Source organism: Sorex araneus, chromosome 2, assembly GCF_027595985.1.
Source record: "Sorex araneus isolate mSorAra2 chromosome 2, mSorAra2.pri, whole genome shotgun sequence".
Taxonomy (NCBI): Eukaryota; Metazoa; Chordata; class Mammalia; order Eulipotyphla; family Soricidae; genus Sorex; species Sorex araneus.
In genome coordinates, this window is record NC_073303.1 from 235707361 (window position 1) to 235719072 (window position 11712).

Genomic DNA, 11712 nt, shown 5'->3' on the forward strand with positions numbered 1-11712 from the left:
AATAGATTTGTCAATCAAATCAGTTTTGTCAATCAAATCATATTTATAAATTTATAAATTGATAGAATTGGAAGCAGTTGGTAGTTCTGGGGATGCCCCTGGCCAGATGCTCAACCATCGCAGTTGCAGCCCGGGAGTCACACCAGGAGACCCTCATGCAGAGCATACCCTGCGCTCCTGTGGCTCCCCCACCCCCATCTAGAGTAGAGTTTTCAGTGTAACTCACTCAGTACGAGGACTTTAAATGACAGGAAAGAACCAGCGGGGAAATCAACCAATATCAATCAAATGCAAACAGAAATTCTGGGCCAGAGAGTATGGCGGGGAGGGTGTTTGGCTTGCATGTAGCCAACTGGGTTCAATCCCTGGCATCCCATTTGGTTCCTTGAGCACGTCCAGGAATAATTCCTGTATTCAGAACCAGGAGTAACACCAGAGCTATGCAGGGTATAATCCCCCAATAAAAAGAAGTATACTGGGTGGTACCCCAAGAGAATACCCCAAGGTTTGGAAGCCAAGATTTAAACATGAAACTCTGCATCTTCTCACCTAATCTGTATCAGTTGGTCTGATCAAAGCCAAAATTCCTGAATAGACTGTGAACAGAATTCATAACTACACACACATTATGCTTTCAGATGTTTAAAAGACAATTATGCATTTCTAAATAAAACAGAGGTGACAGGAGCAAAATCCAAAGAGTCAAACAGGTGAGAGAATTGCGTTATTAAGGGGGTTTTGTCACATGTCATTAGAGAATATCCACTTGCTCCATGTAGAAGAAGAGATAAAGTAAACAGTTTTGCAATTTTCAGATAGGTAGATGAAGAGATCAGAAAATGCATAGTTACAAAGCTTGTGGATCATGAGGTTAACATCTGACCAATTCACAGGTTGCTATCGCCATCATTTTCAAACTGTATGATCAAATAAAAATATCATCATAAGAATTGAGGCTAGAGAGATGCCTCCAGACCCCACACCAGGCTGACTCTCATCTGGGGATCCAACAGAGCCCTGGCAGCCAAAACCCTCCAGAACCCAATTGCCGTCATGTTCATAGCTGATCTCCACATGCTTGGGACGAGCCTCATGCATGATAATTAAACTCAGGTATGCAGGTTGTGTGACCAAAATCTACAGATTCTCATGAAGTCAGAGATGGGTGACATCCCTCTCATCCCCATATCCCTATGGGAGACTGGCAGTCATGCCCACAAACTGCCTATGAGATCATATAAGCTCATTAACGAACATGATCCAGAGATTCACAAATAAATCATGAAAGAGAGGCAAAAACTTAAGAGATGCCTCCTGGCCCAGATACACCATCCAGTTGAGAGTTTAACTCCAGCTGTATCACCCTATTTAAAATTTTTGGATTACTGGGACATCTCGTACTCTGACCCACTGGTTTACCAAGACTAGCACACCATATTAGATAGGGCTTAAAGTAGAAGGAAACCCATCTCCATCAAAACATGTATATATTAGTACACAAGGGTTAACCTGTAACAACAACATGTAAGTAATCTATTACAAAAGGGCTAAATGACTTCAAAGTGAGATACAACAATCTTCACACAATTTCTTCTAAGGAAATGTTTTTGGATCATTTTAGTAGATTACTCATAAATAGCAGTACAAAATAAATTATTTAGACCTGTTTGGGCCAGGTTTAGATGATGGTGGGATAATTTTTAAAAATGTAGTTGGAAGGTGTTAAAATATTTAATGTAATAAACTATTGTGAGCAGCTTTATAAAAGCTAAAAATAAAAATATTTTAATTATAAACATAACAATTCAGGCTAAACTGTCCTACTGAGAAATTTCTGGAAGGCTCTCTTGATATCCTGGTTTCTCAGGCTATAGATGAAGGGGTTGAGCATGGGGACAACCATGCTGTACATCATTGAGGCCACTGCCCCCTTCCGGGGGGAATGGGAGACGGCAGAGCTGAGGTACACTCCCATGGCTGTCCCATAAAACAAGCAAACCACGGACAGGTGAGAGCCACAGGTAGAGAAGGCTTTGGACCTCGCACCTGAGGATGAGATTCTCAAAACTGAGGAGATTATTTTTGTATAAGAATAAAAAATCCCCGAGACTGGAATACTGCCCACAATAGCAACAGTAAAATATATGAGGAGGTTACTGGTGAAAATATCCCCACAGGCCAGGCTGAGCAGTTGAGGGGGGTCACAAAAGAATTGAGGGATTTCCACCTGGCTGCAAAAGATGAGCTGTGACATCATCAAGCAATACAGCTGGGAGTCCAGCAGGCTGATGCAGATGGACCCCAGAAGCAGCCGACCACAGAGACCGGGGTTCATAATGATTGGGTAGTGCAATGGGTGGCAGATGGCCACAAAGCGATCATAGGCCATCACCCCTAGAATGACACACTCCAAACACCCAAAAAGGACATAAAGGGACAGTTGTACCAGGCAGCCGGCATGAGACATATTTCTGCTCTGAGTGTGAATGTCCCAAATCACCTTTGGGACCGTGGTGGAGGTAAAGCCAATGTCAGCTGTAGACAAAACAGACAGGAAGAAGTACATGGGGGTGTGCAGGCGAGAGTCGGAGCTGATGGCCAGCACGATGAGCAGGTTCCCCGTGACGATGACCAGGTACATGGACAGGAAGAGGCTGAAGAGGACAGGCTGGACTCGGGGGTCATCTGAGAGCCCCAAGAGGAGGAATTCCACGACCTCTGTGACATTGTGGGGGTCCACAGCGCAGAGACACCTTGGGGCAAAGAAATGAGAGTGGGTCCATCACTGTCAATAGTTTGGATCCAAGGAACCCAGAATCACAGCGACTTCACTTGGGTCTTAGACACTCTCACTACCAGGTCTCGGTTTGCGACAAACATTCTTCTTAGCATTTTCTCTGGACTTTTACTCCATCCTCCTGCTGTCTCAGCCTGACTTGGAAAGGGTGAGCGACAGAAAGACGAGGAATGAGAACATTTCAAGATTCCAAAGTCAAACAGTAGCAAAACAGTGTCCAGGACTTTAAAGGAAATGAAAGAACGAAGGTTTCAGAATCTTATTTAGAATAAAATATTCTGGGGCTGGAGTGATAGCACAGCGGGTAGGGCGTTTGCCTTGCACGCGGCTGACCCGGGTTTGATTCCCAGCATCCCATATGGTCCCCTGAGCACCACCAGGGATAATTCCTGAGTGCAGAACCAGGAGTAACCCCTGTGCAGAGCCAGGTGTGACCCCCCCAAAAAAAAGCAAAAAAAAATAGAATAAAATATTCTGCTATTTAGAGAATTGTTACCAGGACTACAGAACTAGAGGTGAGCAGTGTGGGAAGAGATGAGATGGCCAGAGACATGAAAAAGGGCATTGCTGGAGGGTCTGGGGTGCTAGGACAGTGGTAAGTGAGATAACTTATCAATTCCATAAGTGTTCAACTGTTATAAATACCTTACCTGTAATGAAAATAATCACCCCACCAGGCTGATTTCATCTGGGGAGACTCGAAGGGGGCAAGTGAGCCCAGCACCTGCCCCAACAGAGAGAGCCCAGGCAGCCTAAAACCTCCATAACCAGCTTCCGCCACACTCACGGCCCATCTCCACAGGCCCTGGGTGAACCTCATCCATGAATGAATCTGTTGAAAGCCTCAGGTATGTGGGTTTTGTGACCAAAAACTCCAGGCTCCCAGGGAGTCGGGAATGGGCCACCTCATTCCATTTCCCTACGCTTCCTCTGTGTTCTTGGCAGTCACACCCACCAACTGCCTCGGGCGCCATATAAGCTCAACAATGGCCATGATCCAGAGACTCACAAATAAATGTCAAAATAGAGCAACAAGCTACAGAGATGTCTCCGGATCCCAAAGTCACCATCCAGTTGAAAATACAACTCCAACTCTATCACCCTATTAAAAATTTTAGAATTATGGATTTTAGAATCTCATACTTTCTGACACTGATGTACCAAGAGTAGCAGACCACATTTGATGGGACAGAAAGTAGAAGCACCCGGAACAACATATTAGTAATCTTTCATGCAAGGGCTTAATGCCTCCAAGGTGAGAGAACAATTTTGACACACTGTCCTCTAAGGAAATCTTTTTGGATCATTTTTAGTGGATGATAACATAACAAGCAGTAAAAAATAAATTATTTAGGATCTGCCTTTGGGGCAGGCTTGGGTGATAGAGGAAAATTCAAATAATTTGAGTGGGAAGGGACTGGTATTAGAATATAGAATGAAAAAATTATTGTGAACAACTTCACTGTATCACTGTGTCAGTATCATCCCATTGTTCATTGATTTACTCCAGCGGGTACCAGTAACATCTCTATTACACTCATCCCTGAGATTTTAGCAACCTCTCCTTAATCATCTTTCCCAACAATTGCAGGCTCTTTCAGGGTCAGGGGAATGATACCTTTCGTTACTGTTTTTGGCATATCAAATATGCCACAGGTAGCTTCCCAGCCTCTGACGTGCGGGGGGGATACTTTGGTATTTTGCCAGGCTCTTCGAGAGGTAAGTATATATTGTTACTGTATTTTGAGATCTGAATACACCACAGGAGCTTTCTAGGATCTCCCAAGCTGGAAATTGAGTCTTGGTAGCTTGTCAGGATCTCCAAAGGGGAGAACTAGACTATTAGTTGTCCGAGAGCTTGGTTTTATAGTCTCTGGATGTTGGTTGTAGATGGGATTACACGGCACCAGAAGGCAGTCTAATAAATTATTTTGAACAACTTTATAAAAATAAAAATTTAAAAATAATAAAATTAAATTAAAATTAAAATATGGAATAAAAATAAAGAACATAAATATCAACTAATTTTACCCATACATGGAACATTTAATTCCCTTGCAGTGGATTATTTGTGAAAATACTGTAATAGTATCTACCTTCATTTTTCCTATCGCTAGAATTGGCTATTGTTTGCTGCTGGTGTCTGTGTGTCTTATATTGATGAACTGGATTTCACATATGCCAAGCAACTGCTGTACCCCTAAAAACATCCCCAGTCCCCATTCCATGAAAATATTAAACTTGTCATCCACTCTCTTATCTGCACAGTCCCTGGGAAAAAAATAAAGTTAGCACCTTCAATTTAGAAAACAAATAAGTTTGGGGACCAGAGCATTAGTACAGTGGGGAGGGATTTTGCCTTGCTTGAGGCAAACCTGGGTTTGAGACCCTCCAGGAGAGATTCCTGAGTGTAGAGCCAAGAGTAAGCCCTAAACATTACTGGATGTGACCCAAAACGAAGGAAGGAAGGAAGGAAGGAAGGAAGGAAGGAAGGAAGGAAGGAAGGAAGGAAGGAAGGAAGGAAGGAAGGAAGGAAGGAAGGAAGGAAGGAAGGAAGGAAGGAAGGAAGAGCGGGAGGGAGGGAGAGAGGGAGGGAGGGAGGGAGGGAGGGAGGGAGGGAGGGAGGGAGGGAGGAACCAAGGAGGGAGGGAGAAAGGGAAGGAGGGGGGAGGAACCAAGGAGGGAGGGAGAAAGGGAAGGAGGGGGGAGGAACCAAGGAGGGAGGGAGAAAGGAAAGGAGGGAGGGAGGAACCAAGGAGGGAGGGAGGGAGGGAGGGAGGGAGGGAGGGAGGGAAGGAGGGAGGGAGGGAGGGACGAAGAGAGGGAGAGGGAGGGACAGAGGAAGGGAGTGAGGAGGGAAAGGAGGGAGGAAGAGAGGGTAGAAGGGAGGAAGGAGGAAAGGAGGGAGAAAGTAGAGCGGAGGGAGAGTAGGAGATTGAAAGGAGGAAAGAAAAGAAAGGAAGAAAGATTATTTGGATATATATATATATATGGTGACTAAGTTAATATGATTGTTGCAATCCAGTCTTTTCAACATTGCTAAAATTATAAATCTTAAAATTCTCATCGCCCAAAAAACATCGAAGTTTTTGGATGGTGCCACACAGATGAAACATAATGCATGTGGCAATCTCTTTGCAAAATACTGAAATTACAAATCTTTTTTCATCTCTTGGGGCAAAGCAACAGCACAATGTGTAGGACGTTTGCCTTGCACGCGGACAACCCAGGTTCGATTCTTTTGTTCCTCTCAGAGAGCCTGCCGAGCTACCAAGAATATCCTGCCTGCACAGCAGAGCTTGGCAAGCTACCCGTGGTAGCTTGGTATTGTGGTATTCTATATGCCAAAACAGTAACAACAAATCTCACAATGAAGACATTACTAGTGCCCGCTCGAGCAAATCGATGAACAACGGGACATCAGTGATTTTTTTTTGATCACCTGAAACTGATATAATCTTGTCTCAATCGTATTCTGTGAAGATAAAGAACACCAAGGCAGGAGAAAGAGAGCAGCAGGTGAGGCGCTTGCAGTGACCCACGTTCAAATCCAAACAACCCCAATGTTCCCCAAACCCCCTAGAGTGATCCCTGAGAGCAGAGCCAGGAGTAAACCCTGGCCCTTGTGACAAGAGCAAATGTACCTCTGCAGGACACTCCCTGGGAACTCTCACCTTCAAGGCCAGCATAAAATAAACCAAGATAGCCCGTTCTGCACATCAGTGGGGGTTTCAAACAAGTGTTTTTGGGTTTGTTTCAGGGCCACACCCAGCAATGCTCAGAGCTGAGTCCTGGCTCTGCGCTCAGGAATCACTCCTGGCAGTGCTCAGTGAACCCTTTGGGATACCAGAGCTCCACCCCCGAGTGGCCATGTGCCAGGTAAGCACCCTATGCACCGTCTATTTGCTCAAGCCCCTCCAACAGCTTTGGGATTTTCTCTGCTGCCCAGAGACAGGCAGTTCTATTTCCCTGTCAGGGTGACACTAACCACCTCCAGATGCCAACTAATTCCAAACTATAGCTCCATCCTGCTTGCTATGATCTGTGATTATTTTGGAGTGTTCAGGAAGCATTTGGGGTGAGGAGATTCATCAATAATGCATTGAGAAGGGCAAATGCTAGAGATGATGGTGGGGAAAAGAAGAATTTTTCCTGAGAACCGTGAACCCCAACACTGAAAAGCAAACATGAGCACCCTGTGTGTCTGTGCATCACCCAGAATGATGCATTGGTGCCCATGTGTGTCTGCAGGCCCCACTTGCTTGGCTGAGAAAGCAAGAGTCAGGGCCAGCCTCCCACACCCAGCACCCCCCAGCACTCACTGGTCTCTTTGTCTCTGCGGGCTCATGCTCCGAACTGGGCTCTGTGCGCGGGTGAAGGAGGAGAGCTGAGAGGAAGGAGAGGGCGGGCATGAGCCTACACAGGTGCTGGTGGTGAAAGGAGACCCCGAGGTGATCCCCGCTGAGAAATACCCTCCAGGCTGCAGGGCTGACTCCTTATGACACCGCCTCAGCCTTGAGGGATCAAGACACAGGACTCAGAGGTAAGAACCATCGATTCTCATTAGCCCAGTCCCTGGGGACTGCTAATGGGAGACAGGAGGAAAGCTGGGAGTTGATGTGAGAGGCTGGGGTTTCTCTCCCCTGGAAACCACTCTGCTCCTCAAGGTCCAATTTGAAAGATCTCAATGTTCATTTCAGTGTCTATTTAAATGGAATTCATGAGTGGACGCTGACATCTCCCAAGGAATTGTGTTCATGACTAATCAAACAAGATTTATTTTCTTTTTGGTGATGGTGGTAGTGATGAATTTTGTTTATTTTTTAAATTACTGGGGCTGAAGCAATAGCACAGCGGCTAAGGCAGTTGCCTTGCACAGTCGACCCAAGTTCAATTCCCAACATCCCATATGGTACCCGAGTACCGCCAGAGTGATTCCTGAGTGCAGAGCCAGGGTAACTCCTGAACATTGTCGGTGTGACCAAAAAAAAAAAAGCCATAAATTATTTTGGGGTTTTTTTGGGTGGTTTTTTGTTTGGATTTTTGGGTCACAGTCGGCAATGCACAGAGGTTATTCCTGGCTTTTGCATTCAGGAATTTCTCCTGGCAGTGCTCGGGGGACCATATGGGATGCTGGGAATCAAACCTGGTTCGGTCACGTGCAAGGCAAATGCCCTAATCGCTGAATTATCACTCCAGCCTGATTTTTGGTGTTATTCTTTCATTTCCACACACACACATACACACACACATCTTTCTTGGGTTTGACATTTCTTTTTTTCTATAACAGCACGTTAGAATTGTCTGCTTTTATTGATGGATGTGTGTGCGATTGTTTGGAATGATGCTTGCTCTTGTGAGATGCAATTCGTTTGTTTCGTGCCTGCCACGGGGGTGGGCGCGGGGTGGGAAGGACCTGGAGCCCTTTATGGATGGAAGGCACATTGGGGACCGGGTTGGGGTTGGAACACTGTTGCCTGAAACCACTCTAATATGAACAACTTCTTACATCACAGTGTCTGACTGGAAACTGAAAAAGGGAAATCACGCTTGCTCTTTCCTTGCCTTCTGTGTGCAGCACCTACTTCTCTTAAATCAAAGCATCAGATTTATCAATCAAATCAGTTTTGTCAATCAAGTCAGATTTTCAAAGTTTATAAATTGATAGAATTGGAAGCATCTGGTGGTTCTGGGGCTTATCCTGGTCAGATGCTCGGCCATCGCTGCCCACCGCATGGGAGTCAAACCCGGGGCCTCATGCAGAGCAGACCCTGCAGCCCTGTGGCACCTCAGCCCCCATCCTGAATTGGGTTTTCAGTGTGACTCACTCAGCACGAGGGCTTTAAGGAATGAGAAGAACCAGCAGGGAATTAACCAATATGGATCAAATGCAAATGTAGAAATTCTGGGCACAGTGGGGAGGGCATTTGCCTTGCATTAGCCAACCTGGGTTCCATTCCCAGCATCACATTTTGTTCCCAGAGCACTGCCAGGAATAATTTCTGAGTACAGAACCAGGAGTAACCCCTGAACTGTGCAGGGTAGAACACTCCCCCTCCCAAAAAACACTGGATGATACCCCAAGAGAAGACCCTTAAGGCTTGGAAGCCAAGGTTGAAGCATGAAACTCTGCATCTTCTCACATAACCTGTATCAGCTGATCAGTTGAAGCCCTAATTCCTGAATAGAGAGTTCATAACTACACACATTTATGCTTTCAGATGTTTAAAAGGCAATTATGTATTTCTAAATAAGACAGAGGTTACAGGAGCAAAATTCAAAGACTCAAACAGGTGACAGAATGGGGTTCTCAAGAGGATTTGGTCACTTGTCATTAGAGAATATCCCTTCACTCCATGTAAAATAAGAGCTAAAATAAGCAATTTTATAATTTACAGATAGTTAGATGAAGAGTTCAAAAAATGTAGAGTTACAAAGTTTGGTGGATCAGGAGGTTAACATTTGGCCATGTCACAGGTTACTGTTGCCATCATTTTCAAGCCCTATGATCAAATAAAAATATCATAAGAATTGAGGCTAGAGAGATGCCTCCAGAACCCACGCCTGTCTGAGTGTCATCTGGGGATCCAACAGAGCCCCAGCAGCCAAAACCCTCCAGAACCCAATTGCCACCAATTCATGGCCAATCTCCACAGGCTTCGGACCAGCCCACCCATGAGAATTAAACTCAGGTGTGCAGGTTATTTTGGCCAAAATATCCAGATTCTCATGAAGTTGGGCATGGACGACCTCCCCCTCACTCCCCAGTCCTTCGGGGAACCTGGCAGTCACGCCCACAAACTGCCTCAAGCACCATATATGCTCATGAACGGCCATGATCTAGAGATACACAAGTAAATCTTGGAAGAGAGCCATGAGCTGCAGAGATGCCTCCTGGCCCCGGTCACCATCCAGTTGAGAGTTTAACTCCAGCTCTATGACCCTATTTAAATTTTTAGAATATCTGAGCGTCTTATACTCTAACCCACTGGTTTACCAAGAGTAGCACACCACAATAGATGGGGTATAAAGAAGAAGGCAACCCATCTCGATTAAACATGTATATATTAGTACACAAGGGTCAACCTGTAATAACAATATGTGAGTAATCTCTTACACAAGTGCTAAATGACTTCAGGGTGAGATACAATAATCTTTCCATGCTTTCCTCTAAGGAAACATTTCTGGATCATTTTTAGTGGGTTATTCATAAGTAGCAATACACAATAAATTATTTAGGGCCTGTTTTGGGCCAGGCTAGGTAGTAGTAGAAAAATTCAAAATAATGTAGTGGGAAGGTATAAAGATGGTGGTATCGTGTTGGAATTTTGAATGGAATAAATTATTGTGAACAAATTTATAAAAAATAAAATTTAAAATATTTTAATATAAAAATGACAATTGAGGCTAAACTGTCCTACTGACAAGCTTCTGGAAGGCTCTCTTGATGTCCTGGTTTCTCAGGCTGTAGATGAAAGGGTTAAGCATGGGGACAACCATGGTGTACATCACTGAGGCCACTGCCTCCTTCCTGGGGGACTGGGAGACGGCAGAGCTGAGGTACACCCCCATGGCTGTCCCATAAAACAAGCAAACCACGGACAAGTGAGAGCCACAGGTGGAGAAGGCTTTAGACCTACCACCTGTGGATGAGATTCTCAAAACAGAAGAAAGTATTTTCGTGTAAGAATAAAAAATCCCCGAGACTGGAACACCACCCAGCAGAGCACCAAGAAAATACATGATGAGGTTATCGGTGAAGATATCCCCACAGGCCAGCCTGAGCAGTTGAGGGGGGTCACAGAAGAAGTGAGGGATTTCCACCTGGCTGCAAAAGATGAGCTTTGACATCATCAAGCAATGCATCTGGGAATCCAGAATGCTGATGCAGATCGACCCCAGAATCAACTGGCCACAGAGACGGGGGTTCATGATGACGGGGTAGTGCAGGGGATGGCAGATGGCCACAAAGCGATCATAGGCCATCACCCCTAGAATGACACTGTCCAAACACCCAAAAAGGACATAAAGGGACAGTTGCACCAGGCAGCCGGCATGAGAGATATTTCTGCTCTGAGTGTGAATGTCCCAAATCACCTTTGGGACCATGGTAGAGGTAAAGCCGATGTCAGCTGTGGACAAAACAGACAGGAAGAAGTACATGGGGGTGTGCAGGTGGGGGTAAGAGCTGATGGCCAGCACGATGAGCAGGTTCCCCGTGACGGTGACCAGGTACATGGACAGGAAGAGGCCGAAGAGGACGGTCTTGACTCGGGGGTCATCTGAGAGCCCTAGGAGGTAGAACTCCACGGCCCCTGTGACATTGTGGGGGTCCACAGTGCAGAGACACCTTGGGCAAAGAAATGAGAGTGGGTCCATCACTGTCAATAGTTTGGATCCAAGGAACCCAGAATCACAGCGACTTCACTTGGGTCTTAGACATTTTCACTACCATGTCTCGGTTTGCCACAAACATTCTCCTTAGCACATTTTCTCTGGACTTTTACTCCATCCTCCTACTGTCTTGGTCTTGCTAGGAAAGGCTCAGGACAGAAAGATGAGAAATTAGGAAATCTCAAGATTCCAAAAGTCAAACAATAGCAAAACAGTGTTGATGACTTTAAATGAATGAAAGAATGAAAGATTCAGAATCTCATTTAGAAGAAAAAACTGTGCTATTTAGAGAACCGGAACTCTGCTATTTAGAGAAGCCGGGAATACAGAATTAGGGATGAGCAGTGTGGGAAGAGATGAGGTGGGCAGCGGCATGAAAAAGGGCATTGCTCAGGGTCTGGAGTGCTAGGAAAGTGGTAGGTGGAGGTAACTTATCAATCCCATAAGTGTTCAACTGTTATAAATATCTTACCTTTGATAAAAATAAACAGAGATGCTCCTCACCCCATGCCAGGCTACTT

The 11712-nt window shown here is 45.3% G+C and overlaps 2 protein-coding genes across 2 annotated transcripts; both read right to left on the reverse strand.

Moving 5' to 3' along the window:
- Nucleotides 1-1810: 1810 nt before the first annotated feature.
- Nucleotides 1811-7145, reverse strand: LOC101541913 (olfactory receptor 18-like). The gene is made up of 2 exons (XM_012935223.2): nucleotides 7120-7145; nucleotides 1811-2753 (listed from the first exon to the last, which is right to left on the reverse strand). Exons 1-2 carry the CDS (start codon nucleotides 7143-7145, stop codon nucleotides 1811-1813), a joined length of 969 nt encoding a protein of 322 aa, XP_012790677.2.
- A 3059-nt stretch (nucleotides 7146-10204) lies between these two features.
- On the reverse strand, nucleotides 10205-11176 carry LOC101541651 (olfactory receptor 18-like). The gene has a single exon (XM_004619518.3). The coding sequence runs from the start codon at nucleotides 11174-11176 to the stop codon at nucleotides 10205-10207; it is 972 nt and encodes a 323-aa protein (XP_004619575.3).
- Between the last annotated feature and the right edge of the window lie 536 nt (nucleotides 11177-11712).

Coding starts and splice junctions, on each gene's coding strand:
- LOC101541913 (XM_012935223.2), bottom strand. CDS start 7,145: ATGAGCCCGCAGAGACAAAGAGACCA. Junction 2,754..7,119: donor CCGCAGAGACAAAGAGACCA/GTGAGTGCTGGG, acceptor CTTTGCCCCAAG/GTGTCTCTGCGCTGTGGACC.
- LOC101541651 (XM_004619518.3), bottom strand. CDS start 11,176: ATGGACCCACTCTCATTTCTTTGCCCAAGGTGTCTCTGCACTGTGGAC.